The sequence below is a fragment of the Dromaius novaehollandiae genome, chromosome 22 (genome assembly GCF_036370855.1).
Source record: "Dromaius novaehollandiae isolate bDroNov1 chromosome 22, bDroNov1.hap1, whole genome shotgun sequence".
Lineage (NCBI taxonomy): Eukaryota > Metazoa > Chordata > Aves > Casuariiformes > Dromaiidae > Dromaius > Dromaius novaehollandiae.
Window position 1 is genome coordinate 9,371,020 of NC_088119.1, and position 18,048 is coordinate 9,389,067.

The 18,048-nt window shown below is 63.3% G+C and overlaps 2 protein-coding genes across 2 annotated transcripts in view; one reads left to right on the top strand and one right to left on the bottom strand.

Annotated features, from left to right (window-relative positions):
* The window catches only part of SKAP1 (src kinase associated phosphoprotein 1), a 153,278-nt gene extending 144,295 nt beyond the window's left edge, over positions 1 to 8,983 (top strand). The window contains exons 12-14 of the mRNA XM_064524639.1: positions 4,677 to 4,800; positions 5,526 to 6,078; positions 8,575 to 8,983. Coding sequence (XP_064380709.1) covers positions 4,677 to 4,778 — 102 coding nt within the window. The 3' untranslated portion in view covers positions 4,779 to 4,800; positions 5,526 to 6,078; positions 8,575 to 8,983. The remainder of the gene's footprint in view (positions 1 to 4,676; positions 4,801 to 5,525; positions 6,079 to 8,574) is intronic.
* Positions 8,650 to 17,927, bottom strand: SNX11 (sorting nexin 11). Its single transcript, XM_064524640.1, has 7 exons — positions 17,832 to 17,927; positions 12,930 to 12,978; positions 12,459 to 12,545; positions 12,214 to 12,314; positions 11,854 to 11,952; positions 11,413 to 11,622; positions 8,650 to 9,898 (listed from the first exon to the last, which is right to left on the bottom strand). The coding sequence occupies exons 2-7, from the start codon at positions 12,948 to 12,950 to the stop codon at positions 9,772 to 9,774; spliced, it is 645 nt and encodes a 214-aa protein (XP_064380710.1). The 5' UTR covers positions 12,951 to 12,978; positions 17,832 to 17,927; the 3' UTR covers positions 8,650 to 9,771.
* Positions 17,928 to 18,048: the final 121 nt, after the last annotated feature.

Below are 18,048 nucleotides of genomic sequence, written 5' to 3' on the forward strand. Positions count from 1 at the left end.
CTCCTGTCCGAGGGGCGCAGGAACACCATCCCCGGGAAATATTTTAAAATAAAAAATATCCCACCCGGCACCCCCGATCCTCGCCCTCCGCTGCCTGCACCCCCCTTCTCCCGTGCACTTTCGATGAACCTGCGATATTGTAGCAATGGCCCTTGAAGTGCGGTGGGGAGGTGATTTAGGAGAATATTAAAGGCAATGTGGAGATTCGGAGGCGCCTCTCTCAGGGAGATCTGGAGAAATACGCAGCACAGATGGGCTGAGCAGATTAAACATTTCCGTCACATCGTTTCCAAATTGTGTTTGCGGTGCCTGAGGGTTGGTGCTGCGGTCAGAGCGCCGCGGAGCCGCGCGACGCTGGGAGCCGCCTGCTTTATGGAATAAATATTAATACGGCAGTTTCACATGGTCTCCCCAGCGCGGCGGCGGCGCGGAGGAGCCCCCGCCGCTATTGTCTGCCAGCGCGGCACCTCCGCCCTCGCCCGCGCCGCCCCTCGCGCCCCGCGTGCGCCGCGGGCTCGTGCCGTGCCGTCCGTCCGTCCGTCCATCCATCCGTCCGTCCGTCTGCCGCGGGAGCGCCGGGGCCGGCGCGGGGCTCCGCGCATCCCTCTGGGGGTTCGCCCGCGTCTTGCGGGGCGTCTGAGCGCGAGGTGCCGCCCGGGCTTGCTCGTTTGCCTGTTTTTAATGGGAGGTTGCAAACGGGGTAAATCCCGAGGCCTTCGCTCCGCCCGTCGGCCCCGGGGAAGCCTGCGGGTTTGTCTCCCAGAGGGGCTGCGGCGTCTCCCTTGCCCGAGCCGCTCTCGTGCCTTGCTGGGCCCAGCTGGTCGTTCCTGCCGGGCTTTGCCCAGCTGGGGGTACCACGTCGTTGCCCACCCGCCTCCCCGATAGCACCCGAGCGCCCTCCCCCTCGTCTCCTCTGGCTTCTCCTGGGTCGCTGAGCCCGGTGGGACCGGGCATGGAGAGTCTGATGGGATGGGACGGGGCACGTGGAGCCTGGTGGCACTGGACATACAGAGCCGGGTAGGACAGGCTGCGTGGAGCCTGGTGGGATGGGACGTGTGGAGCCCGGTGGGACGGGGTAGGGGGAAGGAGGGGGCCTGAGTCCCTCCTGGATCCTCAGCCCCAGCTGTGCATCCCCAGCTCCTCGCAGCAGCTGAGAACCGAGTCGTTGGGAGCAAGCTGAATTATTTATTTTTATAGGGATTTGCCCTAAGAGTCAGCAATGGGGGGGCGGGGGGAAGGCCATGACCAAAGCGAAGGGCAAGCATCACCCAAACTACTCCTCGGCGGAGAAAACCCGTCCGTGCCCCGGGCTGGGAGACTTGCTAAGACGCGACCCTCGCGGCCGCATCCCTGCAGCGCCCGCCGGCTCCAGGGCCAGACCCCGGGGACAGGCAGGGCCACGAATCCGGCGCTCGCCTCGGCGCTGAGCTGGGTTTGGAGGTAAATAGATGTATCGCTGACCTGGTATAAAACTCCCCGGTGTCAGGCGACCCCGCGCGCCCGCCATACCTCATCTATGAAGGAGATTCCTCCATTTTCCTAACAATAACGTATGACACACCAGCACTAATAATGGGGCCGAGCAATCATAAACCGATAAGTCCCTGACTGATTGGCTTTTCCTTCGGCATCCATCAGAGCGTCATCGATCTCCTGTGCGCAGGGGGTGATGGATGGCGCTCCCGAGCGGGACTGGGCGCTTTACGGGGGCCGCCGCAGCCACGCGGCGGTGAGCAGCACCCGGGAGCGGGCGGCGGGGCGAACGCCGTCCCCCCTCGGCCGGGGGACGGAGGTGCGGGCGGGAGGGACGTCCCTGCCGTTTCGGCAAGGTGTAACGTGACGATGGGAGCTTGCTGGAGAGGCCCGTGGTGCTGCCGGGGAGACGCGGCTGCAAGTTTAGGGGCGGCCAAGTGTTTGGGGCCGCGCACGGCGCAGGCGGTGGTTGGCCACGTCCCCTTGGGAAGGTCGCTGGGGACACCGGGCATCGCCTGTGCCCACGGGCAGCAGCCCCGCGTTGGCCCTTGCTTCCTGGCTGCCGGCCCGGAGCAGGCGTCGGGAGAGCGGTGCCGGAGCAGGACGGGCCGGGGCAGCCGCAGCACCCGGGGACGGGGACACAGGGCACCGGGACATCGCTGCATCATTTAGGGACTCGGCTTCCTCCCTCCGCAGAGCAGCGTCGGCGCTGCCGGGTGATGCCGGAGAAGCCCAGCGGCAGCGGCCGGGCTCGAGCAGTTTCCGCACCGGTGCAGGACGCGGGGCTGAGCCCCGACTCACCGCGCCGGCCCCGCAGCCGAGGGTGGCCGGGGCTGAGACCGCGTCACCGCGCTCGAGGCAGCACAAGTAGGAAGCAGCAGGAAGGGCGAGAAATTAAAATGCAGCCATCGTCTGGCAGGGACCTTCGGGCGCTTTGCAGGCCGACGAGAGCAGCCCGCTGCGTCCCCACGCGCCGGTGGCCCCCGGGAGCCGCCGCCGGGGTCTTCGCAGCACCGCGGTGGGCTCGGGGCCGGCGCGCGGAGGGGGGCTGCGACGCTCCCGTGGCCGCGAACCCGCTCGGGGCCGATTCGAGCCGTGCAACGCTCCCCGCGCTGGTGGCCGCGGCACGCTTTGTTTACGGGCTTTGCCGTTTTGCAGCAGATTCGGTGGCGGCGGGTTTCGGCTGGGGGATTTTTTTGTTGTTGTCGTCTTGTTGTTTCTTTTTCCCCCTTTCTCCTTTTCCCTTGTCGATGGAGATTAGCAGCATAAATCCTTTTACGGCCCCGTGCACCACCCTGCCATAAAAGCCCCGATTGCTGGCGATTATCCGAACGAGCGTCTGTTCCGGGCTCGCTTGGCGCCGCCGAGCTGGGGAATGAAACGCGGAAAGCGCTTTGAGGGGTTTTCTCCTCTCTGGGAGTAAATCGCAGCGTCTCGGTGGCAGCGTAGCAGGGCCGTCGCGCTCTCCCCGGGCGGGAGAGGTTTGGTGCCACCGGTGCAGCGACGGGGTCGAGGCTGGGTCCTTCCCACCCCTCTGATTTCAGGGCTGAATTGGGGTGCGGGGCGGCTGGGCACGGTGCTGCGGTGGCCCGGGAGCCGGCTGTCACCTCCGCGGTGGCCTCGCTGGGGGTGATTTAAGACGTTTGCAGCCCTGCGGCGGGGGCAAGCCTCGGCACGGCACCGGCGGGCTCGCCGAGGGGCACAGGGTACCCGCCCCCCCCTCCTGCGGCGCTCGGGGCTCATCACACCGCCAGAGCAATTATCCTCCCAATTAGCAGGTTTGCAATCCCCTCTATAAAGTCTCAGCTAAATTACTTCCCCCCCCACCCCTGTCCACGCAGGTACCGAGCACAGGCCCCGGTAGGCCATAATTAGGCAGATTCCAGTAAAACCGGCCTCAAACTCCCTCCTTCTCCTCGCCCCCCCCAACCCACCCGCTCAGCAGCCCGGTCTCGGCATCGGCGCGTTAGCGAGATGCAAATTAGCACCTCCAGACGAGAGCAGAGTTCACCCTGCACTGGGCTCTGCCTCGCTGTGCCAGTGCACTCCTCGTTTTAATAGTTTAATAAAAATTAGCATAATTAACGAACATCTGTATGATCCAGAGTGGTGCAATTTGGCACTTGGAAACGAGGACTTAAACATTATTGCTGGGAGTTTAATGTTGTTTTAATTCTTTTTGGCACTGTGCAGTGAAATAAACGCTCGGTGCCGCGCGTTCTCGGCTGGCTCTCATTTGCATTTTCCTCCCCCGGATGATGAGCAGTCGCGGGCTGCCCAGCCATTCATCACGGCAGAAATTATTTTAAAAGACCTCGTCGTGCGCGGGCCGAGGCAGGGCTGCGGCGGGCGGAGGAGGGACCGGAGCGGAGGCCCGGGCAGGGTGGCGAGGCAGGGTGCCCCCGGGGGATCGGGGCCCCCGTCCCTCCCGCCGCTGCGGCCTGGCGCCTGCGGAGCAGCGTCCGACCCGGCCGGCCGCATCTCCAGCCGGAGCAGCCGGAGTCAGGACTCCCGTCCCCGGCGCCGGCGCGGGAAGCAGCCTCTGCGGCGCTGGGAACGCGAGAGCCAGTCCCGTCTCAGACCTCTGCTGACCCGCAGAGCTCCTCTCCTTTCTCCTTCAGGGAGGAAAAAAAAAAATCTCCAGTTTTGGTTGCAAACTTCTTCCGCGTGTTGCTGACTCCTGCTCTGGCACCGGGCGACGGAGGTTTTCCGATGCCGCGTGTCTCGGCCGTGTGCTGCCGGGTGCATCTGCAGCCGTGCATCCGCAGAGGGCACTGCGGAGGGGACGTCTCGCCCGGGCGCCTTCGCTCACCCCAGGCCCGATCCTTTCTGGAGGGGCTTTAAGAGCTCCGGCTGGGGCCCGGGACGTCCTGAGGGTTGACATCGCTAGGACCGACCCGAGTTACCCCAGATCAGGGACTCCGAATTAAACGCTGGGTTGCGGAGCGGGGCCAGCCCGTGTCCTGCAGGCGCCGGGGGGAGAGCCGGGAAGGGGCCGGGTTGGAGAGGACGCGCAGGTGCCCCCCGGCCGGATTTACACGGCGGAGAAATGGGATCGCGGTGTTTCCCGGCGGGTGTCTGGGGGCTGCTGCTGCGGGAATGCGGCCACCGCTGCCGGCGGGCGCTGGAAGGGGCCCGAGTCGCCTCTGCCCGGCACTAGCCCCCCGCCGTCCCCGTCACCGCCCGCCCGCGTGTCTCCCCAGGAGTACAACGTGTACGGCTGGTGGGTCGGAGAGCTCAACAACGTGGTGGGCATCGTCCCCAAGGACTACCTGGTGGCTGCCTACGACCTGGAGGAGCGATGAGCGCCCGGCCGCGACGCCCCGGGTGAGAGCGGGGCCCCAGCCCAGGGTGCAGCCGTGGGGCCGGGGTGCTCGGAGGGGGCGCGGGGGCTGCGGAGGTGGCTGTTCCTGGGGTGCCCCGGCGTCTCCGGGGTGCCCGAGCCTCGAGGACTGTCTTTGGCTCCATCTTCTGGTCTCCCCTTTCCATGGGAGCTCGCGAGGCCGGGAGCCACGGCCACAACTCTGAGGGGGTGACATGGAAAAGGCCACCGTGCCCCGTGAAATGGGGCACCTCCGCGGGGCTGGGGGTGTCAGCGGTGCGGGGACACAATCGGCCTCAGACGCTTCCCGGGGATCCGGCTGTTTCACGGCCTCCTGGGACTCAGCGCAGAGTGTCCCTGCCTGGGTTTCAAGTCCTTCAAGATCCGTGGGAGAAACTTGTGCTAAAACCGTTGCAGCTGGCTCCATCAGGCCCGTGAAAGTCTGATGTCGCCAGTTGTAGCACTAACACTGATGCCAAGTGCTGCATGTGCACGTTTTTTTCTCCCAGAGGAAGCCCATTAGGCAGGTGAGCCTTTTGGCAGATGGGGAAACTGAGGCACGGCAGGGCTGGGGAGGGGCAGGGGTCTGCAGCAGAGCTAGAAGCGCAGTCCTGATGCCTACGAGGGGCAGGGAGAGCTCCCCATCCGCCCTCCCTCTGCACCCGCTCTGTGCAAGGTCCCAGCGTCTCCCGTTCCTGCCGTCACCGTGTCTCTCCCCGCCCAAATCCAGGTGCTTCCCTCTCTCCCTGCTCCCTGGCTGTGCCGAGACGCCGTACCGACCTTGCCCACCGTCAGCCCCGTCCTGCCCCTCCTGCGGGAACCCGCTGCGCGAAGACACCCGTGTCCCGTCACCCGGCCGCTGCCGCGGAGCGAGCCCTGGCCCGCGCCGAGGTACCAGCCGCGACAGCTCCCGGCCGCCCGCGAAGGGCTGCGCTTCGGCCTCATCCTGCCCAGGCTCTGCACGGCTGGGCCGGCTGACGGTGACCCACGGAGCGGCTGGCCGTCCGCCGGGGCAGTGGCGAGGGACGGAGAGGGCTGGCGGCCCGGAATAAAGCTGGTTTCCTTTCCACCCCCTGCCTCGAGTCGCTTGCGGGTTTGGAGCCGGAGCTGGGCATCGGGTGCTGGGTGCCGACACCCTGCCGGGGGCTCGCGGCCCCTCGCCCCCAGCCCGAGCTCCGCGCGTCAGGAGACCCGTCTGCTCCAGGCCTGCCAAAGCCAGGATCCGGGATTAAATCAGCGCATCCCGCTCGTGCCGCACTTGGCTGAAGGGCCGCTAGATGGTGGTAAGTAACTGCTCGCTGCAGCCTCCGCGCGGAGGGTGCCCAAACCCCCTGGGCGCTGCTGGGGCAGGCGGACGGCACCTGGGGTGGCCCGGCAGCACCCCGGCAGCCTGGGAGCCCGGGGACACGCGCGGGGCTGCGGGAGGCACTGGAAGCCATCCCGTGCCTGGCGCATCGCCGGCTCCGGCACAGCACCTCGCTCTCGCCCACAGAGGCGCTGGGCGAACCGGAGCTGCTGGAAACCCCTCCGGCGCCCAGGGCGGATTGGGGATGCCCCGAGCTCGGCAGGGCGTCTCCAGCCCCTCCGGCGTTTGAGAGCTCCCCTTTCCGGGCAGCTGCGCGACCGATCGGAGCGAAGCCGCTCCCAGAGACCTTTTGGCAGCCGTGGCCACCGCAGCCCCGCTCCTGGGAGCCGGGGAAGGAGGCACCTGGCCGGGTTATTAGCGGGATCAGAGCTGGTCCCTCAGCTGGGATCACTGTGTAATTACAGTCATTTGCTAGCCGTGCTCAGCACAACAAGTGTTTAATCAGGGCCTGGCTGGCTCCAGCTCCCAGCCCTCATCGCTCACGGGCAGAGCTTGTGCGAGGCCAGACCCCGGCCCGCGCGCCGCAGCCGAGCCGATGTCCGGAGCGGGACACGCTCGGGAGGGCGGCTGGCAGGGATGCGCGTTGCCGCTCCGCAGCACAGGTAAGCGGGGCTCACGGCGTCGCGCTCCTGCCGACGGACGCGTGGGTCACAGGCGCCCCGGCTTCCTGCTCGCCATCGCGGCGGCCGGCCGGATTCGGGGCCGTGGAGCCCCTTCCCGGGGCGCTGCTGCGCCGGACGCCGGTTTGGTTTGCTGCCTTCGCCGCGGGGGCCCTGGCAGCAGCAAGGGGTCCGTCCCGCTCCGCGGCAGCGGTGGGGAGACCCGCACGGGGGGACGGCAAAGGTGGAGGGAGAAGGGTGCAGGGGGGCTGAGCCGGGGCTGGTCCTGGGCGATTTGCACGAGCCCCAGTGCGGAGCAGGAGCGGCTCGAGCGCGGTGGCGGCGGCCGCCCGGGCTCCCTCGCGTCGGCAGCGCGGTGCCCCGGCTCGGCCCACGCGGCATGGCGGGCCGTGCGCTGCCATTTGTTTGCCCAGGCTTGGGAGACAGCCGCGCTCGGGGGGGGGCGAGGAGGATGCGCTGTCTGAAGCGCCTGGCCGGCTGCCAAGCCGCGGGGCTGTTGTTCTGGCAGCGGCGGGGAGGAGAGAGACGTGCCAGGCTGCGAGGGAGCAGGCGGGGGGCCGAGCCGTCCTCGCCCGCTCCGAGAGGCGAAGGTTACCTTGAGCGGCTCCGCGGCCCTGACCCCGCCGGAGTCGCGGCTCCGTGCCCAGAGCTGGCTCGCAGGCTGCCGTCCCCCGCTGCGGCCCGGCTCGCGCGGAGCCACCGAGCCCCCCCAGTCCATGCAGCCCTGGGCACCTCGGGGCGCATCGCCGTGGGGCCAGCGGCTCCCTCCGGCTGTGGGGCAGCGCGGTGCGGCGGGGTTTGCTCAGCGCCGCGTGGGCCCGGCGGGCGCTGCTCCCCCCGCCATGGCGAGCCAGGTCTGCCTCTGACTCACTGTTTTCCCAACAGCTTTGCAAAGCTGATCAACACCGCTAAAAATAATTTCCGCCTGGCTCCGAAGCGCAGCTGGTGCCGGGGAGGGGTGGGCACCGCGCGGCTCTGCCGGGGTCAGGCCTTCCCTCCTGCCGCGTGAGCCTCCCAGGGCCGCGAGAGGGGCCCAAGCCCTCCTCTGAGCCCGGCTTTAGCAGCTGCAGGGTCACCGCATTGCCATTCCCAAAGCCGCCATGCGCGGGAAGCCCCAGGGCGAGGCGTCAAGCGGAGGATGCCCCACGCGGGGCGGTGGGTGCCGGGCCCGAGCCCAAGCCCCGCTCGGGGGCTGGATGGAGCGGGGGCAGGATGCGGCCCCGCCGCGCGTGGGCCAGGGCCGCGGGCACAGCTGGCCTCGCAGCTGCGCCATTTGGAGCCGCGCGCTCATGAATATGCACGAGGGGGGGCAGCCAATGGCGGCGGCGCTCCCGCGCGCCAGCATCTGCCAGCCTGCGCCGTGAACTTCGCCTGACATTTCAGATGTGCCTCGGTGGGTTTCGAACCCTCCCTCCCCTTCCCCCATCAGTGCCTGCCCCCGCTTTCGCCCCCTGCGCGAGGCTGAACCCCCCCCCGCCCCAGGTCCAGCTTTGGGCCCCGGTGCGGTTGGCAGTGGCAGCAGGTAGCACATTGGACACCAGCTCCATAACGGGGCCCAGACCCAAACCTCAGCTCCGCGGATGGCAGCTCCGGCAGCGGGGAGGCCTCCAGCGCAGCCTTAGCTCTGCAGGGACAAGGTGGGGGCCCGCAGCCCCTGTCTGTCCCTCACCCCCCCCGGGCTCTCCCCAGGGGAGCCCCTCGCCTCCAAGCGCACCCGGGCAGGGTCAGCCCTGCTGATCTGAGCAGCAGAGCCGTGGTGGGAGAGGTGCAGTAACCTGCTCTTCTCCCTACAGCGAGTAGCTTGGCCCCGGCTCTGCTCGGCTCCCTCCACCCACGCAGCGAGGACACACACCGCCAGCACCACTACGTCTCTTCTACTTCATTTTTATTTCAAGTGGGAGCACGTCAGCTCTGCCCTCGCCAGTGCTCAGGGCAGCAGGAGAAAGTGCAGGAGAGCACAGGGAGCAGCGTCAAGAGCGACCGGAGCCCAGGCACCGCCGGACACCGACTCCAGGGAAGCTACATGCTCCTTCTTTCCTAGCAAAGGAACTACATACTGGCTGTGTGCCCCCCCGTTCCCTTGCTGTCACCCCAGGTTCCCAGCTGTGCACGACCACCAGTGCGTGAGGAAGGACGGTTGCTCTCCTGCAGGAGCCCATCTGGAAGTGGTTTCCCCTCAATGGGGCCGGAGGAGAGAAACTGCCTCCCACCTACCTCCCCGCTGCCTCGTTCCCGAGCCCCGGTGCTCCCAGGGCACAGGAGATCCCCGGCAACAGGCCCCAAGGGGAGCGTGTCCCCGCTCATCCCAGCTGCGCACAACCTGCGGGGCGAGCAGTGCCAGGAGGCCCCAGGTGTGGATACGGTATCTGCACCCAGCGTGTGGGCTGCAGCTCAGCGCAGCTGAAGCACCGCCGCCGCGGGAACGCAGCACGGCTATTACCAGGGAAACACAGCCTCCGCTGCCCGCGTGTCGGAGGGGAGCGCCAGGGAACTGAACTCAAGAAACCCACGAGGACAGAGCTGGGCAGCAGCCAGCTCCTGCTCGCAGCCTGCGGCTCCGCACCAGGGCCAAAGCATTCCCCTCTCGTGCTGGACGTGAGCCGTCGAGCCATACCCCACCCTGCGCTGGGCAAGGGACACGCCAAGAACACGGGGCCCTGCCGGCACGGCAGAGCAGCCACCTAAGCCCTCCTACTGCTGCAGTCGGAGAGCAAAGGCCATGGGAACAACAAACACAGGTTTCACTAACCACTAGATCCCTTCTCTGAAAAGAAGAGCTATATGAACACGCTGCCTGGGACATCAAGGACAATCCAGAGTTGGCAGGGAGAAAGCACGTGAGCCCTGGACACCAAAGCCAAGGACGAGGCTGCGTTCCCAGTACAGCCCCAGTCCTGTCACCCTGGACATCCCTCCAGCTCGGTGGTGGTCCTCTTCACCCAGCGAGTGCTGCAGGTCCCGGGAAGGGCAGGCGAGGTCGCTAGAGCTGTTTACTGCATCTCGCGCTCAGCCGGCGCATCCAGACTGTCCGAGTGGTTGTCTTCCATGCCAAAGTCACTCCAATGAGGGAAGGTCTCTACGCAGCTTGGACCCTGCGGGCTTCCCAGGCCGGCACAGCTAGAAAGAGAAAATGGGTCAGAACAGAGAAAGGATCCGAGGAAGATGCAGGGCCCTGGCAGCCCAGAGCAGGCTGGGGTGCCCGTGTGTCTCCAAGTCATCTGCAGTTGCTTTGGCGCAATCCCTTCTGCCCAGCGAAGGCCGCTTTCCCTCTGCACAGCCCCACGACAGCCCCTGCTCCCAGCCAGCCAGCTCAGCCAGGGCAGCAGCCAGTCACCCCTGCACAAGAGCCTGGAGCGGGGAGGAGGGGAGATGTCACCAGAGAGAGGCAGGCGGTGCTGGCAGCGGCCCGGGAGGTATGAAGCCACAGCACCCGGGTACCTACCCATTAGCTTGGGCTGCTGTGTTCCCTCAAACCCCTTCCTTAAACCAGAAAGGCTCTATTTAAAAACAGGTCTCTTGCTGGAGTCCAGACACCTCTTTCTTCCTGCTATTTGAAAACCAAGATAAAAAACACAGGGACTGGGTGGTGCAGGAGGCCAGACACAGCCTCCCGGTGAGCAGGTAAATATCTTGTTGGAGGAGCAGGGGACCCAGAGCATCTCTGCCAGGCGCACCGGGCTGCCAGCGAGCGCAGCCAGGGACCCGCTGCCTGCTGCAGGACTCGCGCATTAGCCAGGACACATGCGGGTGATGTCTGTGCTTGTTCAGCTACTTGCAGGGAGCTGCAGTGGTGGCACATTCAGGATGTCCTCCTCCCTCATCGTGTCAGTCGCCTCCCCAAGTGCAAAACACCCTTGACTGGCTGCATGGGAGCAGCTGCCACACAGCTCCCACGGGGAGACACCTGGTTAATCCTTCAGCATGCAGCAAGCGCTCAAACTCTGATGAGTGTGAGGAACTGCACAACCCACTTACGCTACAAGGACCAAGGCAAGATGCGCAGAAAGTCTGAGCTCCAAAGGCCTCCAAAGGCTCCTCACTCCCCAGAGAATAAGGGAGGAAAGCATCTAAAGACTCCTCAATCTCAGCTTAAGTTCTTCTGAGGGACTTGAGCTCTTCTCCGCTAAGCCTTGGCCAAGGCCAGAACAGGTGAGACACCCCCAGGGAGCCTGGAGGGCAGTGCAGGAGAGTGCTGGTGACAGCCCGAGATGTCCGGCTCCCTTTACCTCACCCCCAGGAATCCTGCCCGTTCAGCATGCAGGACTGGGGGACACGTGCTGCACTTAATTCCCTTAAATGCCTGTAACAAGGATGGGACAAGCAGCTCAAAAAGGTTCAGGGGTCCCTAGAAAGCCCAGCAGCTCCTTGTTTCACAGCAGGGGCTGCTTCCTCTTGCTGCAACTCCCTTGCACAGACACCAACCATTTCAGATCTGGCTGCAGCCAGCCTCACAGCTGCAAGCACTGACAAGGGGAGGCGCAGACAGCAAGTCACAGCAAGTCACCGGCTGGCCCCAAACACTGCCTTTAGCAAGTCCTGCTCGAGCCAGCACAAAGCAGCTCGAAGCACGAAGGAGCCTGGGTCTGCCCGGCTGGTGGTACCTGCAGGCCGTCCTTCCCCACCTGCATTACCTGCCGTGCAGGTCTCCCGGCAGCAGCGCAGGGCGACTCTCTTCCTCCTGCACCCAGCCACAGTTGGACATGGCATAGTGTAGGATGGCTTCTGTCACCGTCAGCGAGCCCTGGCCTTGCACGCACGCCTCTATCTCGGGCACCGAGAGCTGGCTCTGCAGGAAGAGGTGCAGCCGGCTGTCGGAGAGGAGGACCACGTTCTGCACGACCCTGCACGCAGACAGAACAAGGCGAGAGTGACACAGGTCCCTAGGAGCACCGAGCACACGTCGGGCATGGGAGGTCCTGCCCATCCGACAGCTCGTGGGCCCCACGCAGCCAGGGTGACCATCAGCTGCTCGATCTCCAGCTCACAGCCAGCATCTGCAAAGCAAGACTGGAGCAGGGAGTCCTCTCCTCCCATCCAGCCCCAGCAAGGGCACGTTCAAGCCCTTTACTCACTTCTCCAGGAACTGCTGCAGCCCCTGTCTCCGCTTCTCAATGAACTCATCTGTGCTGCCCACAAAGAAGGTGGATTTCCCAGGCAGCTCTGGGACAGGCCTGCAGAAACAGAGCAGAAGCAGCAGTTTAGGGTTGGGTCACCCCAACGTCACAGCAAGGGGACATGGGGGACACCACAGCAGTAGCAGCTGCCGCCAGGACCCTGCTTTGTGCAGAGCTGGATCCCAGGAGCTCAGATAGCTCGTTTTCTGCCTCTTCCCGTCCACGTCATTTGAGAGAGCATGTGGGATCTCTGGGCAACTGGAAATGCAGGTTATGCCTGCAGCTGGAGGAAAGGAGGTGGGCACAAGGCATGCTTACACCAGGCCTGCGTTCTTCTGGAGCTGCCTCCTCAGCCACACGAATTCACGGTACCGGCGCCGCACACATGAGGTCTTGGCAGTAAAGGCCTTGCTGTTGGTCTGCAAAAAAACATGGAATCAGGGCTGTGGCTCCTTCCATCCCCCTCAACATAGACAGACGTGGCCAGACAACACCACTCACGAGACTCGTGTATGGCTCAAGTGAGCTCTGCAGTTCACCCCCCTTTGCCAGCTTCAACTCACATGGAGGAAGATTTTATAATCCACATAGGAGTTCCAGGAGCCTTCGTTCTGCACCCGGGGGTCCTGCACACGCACCGTGGTCAGCTCCTGGCAGCACAAACACAGCCTGAGCGCAGGGAGGCAGCGCTCACAGCCCACACCGGCATCGCCGCCACTCAGGGCTCAGAGGCGTTCCCGGGGTCAGGTACCCCCAACCGCTCCCTGGCTTATCCTGCCCAACAGTTCCCAGGTACAGGCAACCCACCCAGCCCATCCTGTCCCAGGGGCAGCACGATCCCTGCGCAGACAGCTCAGACCTCCAGCATTTCCCATCCTCATCGCCAGCTGCCCCTCAGCTCTCTCCACCTCGGACCCTGCCCAGCCTTCAGCACCTCTCATCCCTCCGCAGAGCGCTCAATCCAAGACCATTCGCTCCAGCAATGCCGAACCCCAGCCAAAGAGAGACAAATCCAATGTTTAAAAGGGTCTTACTTCTTCTCGGTTCTCCAACATCCTAGAGCCAGAGCCCAGAGGGAAACATCTGTACAGAAGGAAGAAAAAATGAAAAGAAGAAAGGATTAGTGAGACAAACAAGATCCAACACCCAGTCATCAGGGTCCGCACTAGTCCCTGCTGTACCCTGCATCCCCAGGCCAGGCATCCTCCACCTCAGTCTCATCCAGCAGCATCCCTCCAGCCCCCACGTCCGCACACAGCCATCTTCCAGGATCCTTTCCCCTCGGACACCACCAAATAAAGGAGCTTTCGACTCCTCTCTCCCCTAAGGGCTGCTGTGCACCAGTGCTAAACTCCCAGGTGCTCCCGAGGCAACGGGGCCCTTGGAGCTCTCGCCGGGGCGTGCTGGAGACTGCTCAGCGATCACAGCTGGAGCCGGAGGCAGCCCTTTCCTCCACAGCTCGTCCCCGGGTCACCTCTACCCACAGAGAGGCACCAGGCTCCTACGACCTTGCGGGACGGCACTCGGAGATCTCCGCGCTATAGACAGAGGTGAGCAGGACTCCAAGCTGAGATCCTCCCCTCGCTCCTGGGAGGCATCCAGCCCATCCTCTCCCCCAGGAGCAGCAGGGTTGCAGCCCACAGGGGAGTCCCAGCAATGGTGCCGAGCACCTGGGAAGGGCTGTAACCACCCAAGGAGGGGAAGGGTGCAGCCAGCTCTGATGCAGCGCGCTCCACTCCCACGCAGAGCAACGAGGTCTCCGGGAAGGCTGGACACAGCTCCCGAAGAGCCGTCACCAAGCACAAAGTCCGCTTGATCACCTTGGAGCCACGCAGAGCTGAGCTGGCAGCCCCGGGTTGCTGCTCCTGTTTCTCCTTCCCCGGTATAAGCCTGGACACCCTGTTAGCCGGGAACGGCCTCCTTGTCGCACAGCACTGAGCCCCCGGGTTCCCTGTGGCACCTCCACCCAGAGCCAAGACCAGCAGTGTGGGAGGGAGACGGGCTGGAAGAGCCCATCCCAGCCCGTTCCCCGTGCCGCACGGGCAGTTCGCACTGAAACACCAGGGGAGCCGGTTCAGCCGGAGAGGAGGGAGCCCCGCTTTTATCACACAGATCCTTCTCTTCCAGGCCTCCCTCTCCCTCTGCTGTAGGCAGGCAGCTGCCCAGCACAAGCCCAGCTGAGACACCTGAGCAGGGAAAAGCAGCCAGCCCACCCTGAGGCCTGCTGCCCCAGGTCTGCAGCCAGCCGTGTCCACGAGACCAGTGGACCAGTGCTCCTGGGCTGTCAGAGGAAACCTGCTTTTCATCTGCAGACACCAGTTCTCCAGCTGCCGCCACAGTAAGTCTCCCATTCGCACCAGATGCGGGTAGGCCATTTTTCTCCAGCTCTTTCACAACTCCCCTGCATAAGCAGCGAATTCAGTGCCTCAGTTTCCCTATGCAGTTAGGTTTTGTGTCCGCATTGTGACTGTTCTCACTTGCACTCCTCCTTCACCTTCCCCTCTCCTCCCAGCAGGAAAGGGGGGAGCCGGGAAGCGTTTGCAAAGCCCGCAGAGGCCCGCGGAGCTGCCCAGCGAGCCCCTGGGCTGTCGGCTATGGAGCTTTCCTGGCTCAGCTGCATCACGAGCTGCTCACACACTCCCATCGCACAAGCCGCATCCTCTGCCACATCCCTCTGGCATTCCCGGGTCCTGCGGGATGGTGTCAGCCAATTTGCTGCTCCATTACACACTCCTGCAGTAATTCCTGTTCTGCGACCATACCATGAACAGAGCAGCAGTGCTCTGGGGATGGGGGACAGCCAGATAACCCCCCGCCACCAACAAATGCATCACAGTCCAGCCAGTGAAACCCCTCCAAGACAGGGTTCATCCTCCCAGGCACACACAGACCAGGGCTGCTCATCAGGGGGAGCTGGAAGACCAGGGCTGTTCGGTGTCCTGGTTTCACCTCCTCTGCCTGGATTGTTTGCAACATGTTTTGGAGCTCCTGGGATGAACCGACAGCTCAGGACTTTGCTTGTCACAGCCCAGGCTCCCAAGGGACACAGCTGCCTCGTCGCCGAGGCAAAGCAACCCTTCACCTGTTCCCAGTTCCTGGAGTCTTGCCTTTTAGGCCATGAGAGCTGCCAAGTGCCAGGCAGCGCTGGAAACACAGCCTTTATTTATATGCTCAGATGTGAAGTAAAGCCCTTCTGAAGACGGAGCTAATTTTAGCTGGGACAAGGGGAGGGGTGAGCCACAAACCACGTTTTTAAAAAAATCTGGCTCTACCAGTTTGTAGGTCCTTTCTGCAAGACATCAGCCATCCAATTCACACTGGAAAGCGCAGAAAGCGTTAATAAACAGTGGAGAAGAGTTTCAGGAAAGACAGCAAGAGACCCTGTTTCAGGATAGACAGCAAGCAGCTTCTGGGTATCTCCAAGTAATTGAACTCTTGCTGGAGCTGGGTCAGGCTGCTGCTGTTTCCAATTTGAGCTGCAAGGGGAGGGCAAGGGGAACCTACCGAAAACACAACACTTCACTGCACATGATTCTTCCCCTGGGGAAGGAGGGGAGAGAAGGAGCTAAATGTGACATTAGTCACTTTGCTGAGTGCAGTAACGGGGAGCTCGGCTCCTCCCCCGTGCTGGGGGCTCCCATCCAGAACCAGCTCAGCAGCACGACTTGACCATTATGTTCCTCGGCCTCCCCAGAGATGCTGCCTTGGTCCTGTTGCTTTTAGAGCTCCTTGCTCTGCATAACAGCCCTGCTTAGATTAAAAATGCAGGAGGGAGGGAGGAGGAAAAAAAAAAAAAAAAAAAGACTCACAAATTGCCTAATGGAATAGCAGAGAATTGCCAGGAAGAGAAATTTAATTTCCCAGCTACAGAGAGGGCGCTCCAAAGAGCAGAGACCCAGGAGGGACAGACGGCTCCCTGCTAGCCAGCGAAGCGGCGGACAGGCCGAGGGGGAACCAAGGGGGGTTAGTCAGAGAGCAGCGGCGCCCACAGACCCCGGCAGCCCGGGGCAGAGGGACCAGCTGTTAATCATGTGCCTCGGGCAGAGCTAGAAGGACTAGTTTGCACCAGGACACTGGAATTTGGCTTGAGGGCCTAGCGTATCACAAGGGCTTAGCTACTTGTTTAAAGATAACCTGGGAAGCAGCGCTCACATGTTTTACCGATACTTTCATTCAGCATTGTACCAGGAAACGCATAATCTCATTTAAGCTTTATTTAGAGCTAATTGATCTTAACTTGATAAATCAACTTAAACCAAATGGAGAAGGCAGCTTTGAATTAGCTTTAAACAGTGATGCCAAATCCTCTTTTGGAGCTTTTGCTTAAAGCCTCAGTTTAAGGGGCCCTGGGATACATGGTTTGGGTTGGGTTTAACCTTCCTCCAACTTGCATTTTAGTGTTTTCAGGGCTCACACTTTCAATGTCTTGTGGCTGGACAGACAAGAAGGTTGGGAGCCAAATTTAAACCCCATCATCTGGGTTCTTGGAGCCTCATGACTTCTAACCTGATTTCAAGACTAGCTTGTGACTCCAGTGACTGTGGTTAGCAGCACCAAGGAGGGGTTTCTGCACTGTCTTTCCGCAGGCAGATCAAGTCTGTGCTTAGCCCATCTGAAAGTCAGCACAGCCCAGCATGTGACAAAGCCTTGGTTTTTAACGGAACAGAGAAGTGGTCCAACTCCGCACTGCCAAGTCAGCCCCACACACACGCTTCTTACAGACGCAGTGTTTGTTTTTATCTTTTACTCACTATCTTTTATCTGCCTGGATGACTCAGACACACCCTCAGCAGTCTCTAACCCTCCTCACCAGTGGGGTCTGCATTGAATACTCTTTCCTACCAGCACACGTCAATGACCAGGTCATCCAGCTCCCTGCATGCAGCTCTGCATCCCCTCCGGGGCCGGGGGAGACCCTCCCTCCCCTAGAGCTGCTCCCTGCACAGCTCCGGGCCAGCCCGCTGGTGGCCCAAGGTTTCACTTCCATCCTTGGCAGAAGCAGCAGGACTCCAGGCCCCAAGTGGCTTCCAGTTTAGCTTTGAGTTTTGAGGAAAGTGTCACAGAGGAGTTCCACACCAGGGAGGAAAAGAAAGAAAGAAAGGAAGGAACAAGTCCAGCTTGTTTCTGCTTTTACTTGTCACGCTGGACAGAGTAGTGAGCTGGATTTCCATTCAAAAGCAGAGCTCAGAGAGATTTTCTGAAATTGTTTTCCCTTCTAGTAGGGAAGAGGCTCCACATCCCAACAGACACCCCAAAGAAGGATTTCCCCAGTTCATCACTTCCAAACGGAACAAGATTTCTCCAAACAGATGAATGCCATATGTGCCCCTAAACAAGGGCCAGGTTTTTAACCACACCAATGCGAACGTATTCACGCAGCAGAGCTGCCACTGAGCTCAGGAGGGCCATCAGCGCGACCGGCCGTCACCTGCTGCATGCGGGGGCCCACGCCAAGCCCCTCCAGGGTGGCACTCGGGACGGTGCTAGAGTCCCCCATGTTTTACGCAGGGAGGGGGCGATTCTGCTGCAACACGGTTACCTCCACACCCTCGCCTTGGCGCAGCCCCCCCGACGGGACGGGTAAGGTGGGTCCCTGCCCCACTGCGGCCACATCCCGGGGTCACCCCAGGGGCAGCGCCAGGGCAAGACCCCATCCCAGTGCCACCCCCAGGGTGGGCAGGGCAAGGACCTGCCCCGCTGTAGCCGTGTCCCAGTGCCCCCCCCGGGCCAGGCCCCGTCCCAGGGCCCGGCCTCAGCGCAGCCCATGGGGCAGCCAAGGCGCCCCCCTGCCACCGGGCAGGCCCAGGGCCGCCTCCCTGCCCTGGCGCAGGGGATCCCCCAGCCCCGGGGGGGGCGGGGGGAGACCGACCGACCTCTTCCCCTCCCCCAGGACACCCCACCGGTATCAGCACCCGCCCCCCCCAAGGCCCCCTCACCTCCTCCTGCCAGACGCGGCCCCTTTAAGCAGGCGCGGCGGCGCGGCGGCCTTATAGCGAGAGCGGCGCGCTTCCGCTTCCGGCGACGCGCGGGGCGCTCTGGGAGCTGTAGTCCGCTCCGCGGGGCGGCGCGGGGCAGAGCTCCTTCCGCGCTGCGCGGGGGCCGCGGCGAGCCGGCTCCGCCCCGGCGTTGCTCCGGGCTCTGGGCGGGGCGGGC

Coding starts and splice junctions, on each gene's coding strand:
- SNX11 (XM_064524640.1), bottom strand. CDS start 12,950: ATGTTGGAGAACCGAGAAGAA. Junction 12,315..12,458: donor ATTATAAAATCTTCCTCCAT/GTGAGTTGAAGC, acceptor GTTTTTTTGCAG/ACCAACAGCAAGGCCTTTAC. Junction 9,899..11,412: donor CCGGGAGACCTGCACGGCAG/GTAATGCAGGTG, acceptor TTCTCTTTCTAG/CTGTGCCGGCCTGGGAAGCC.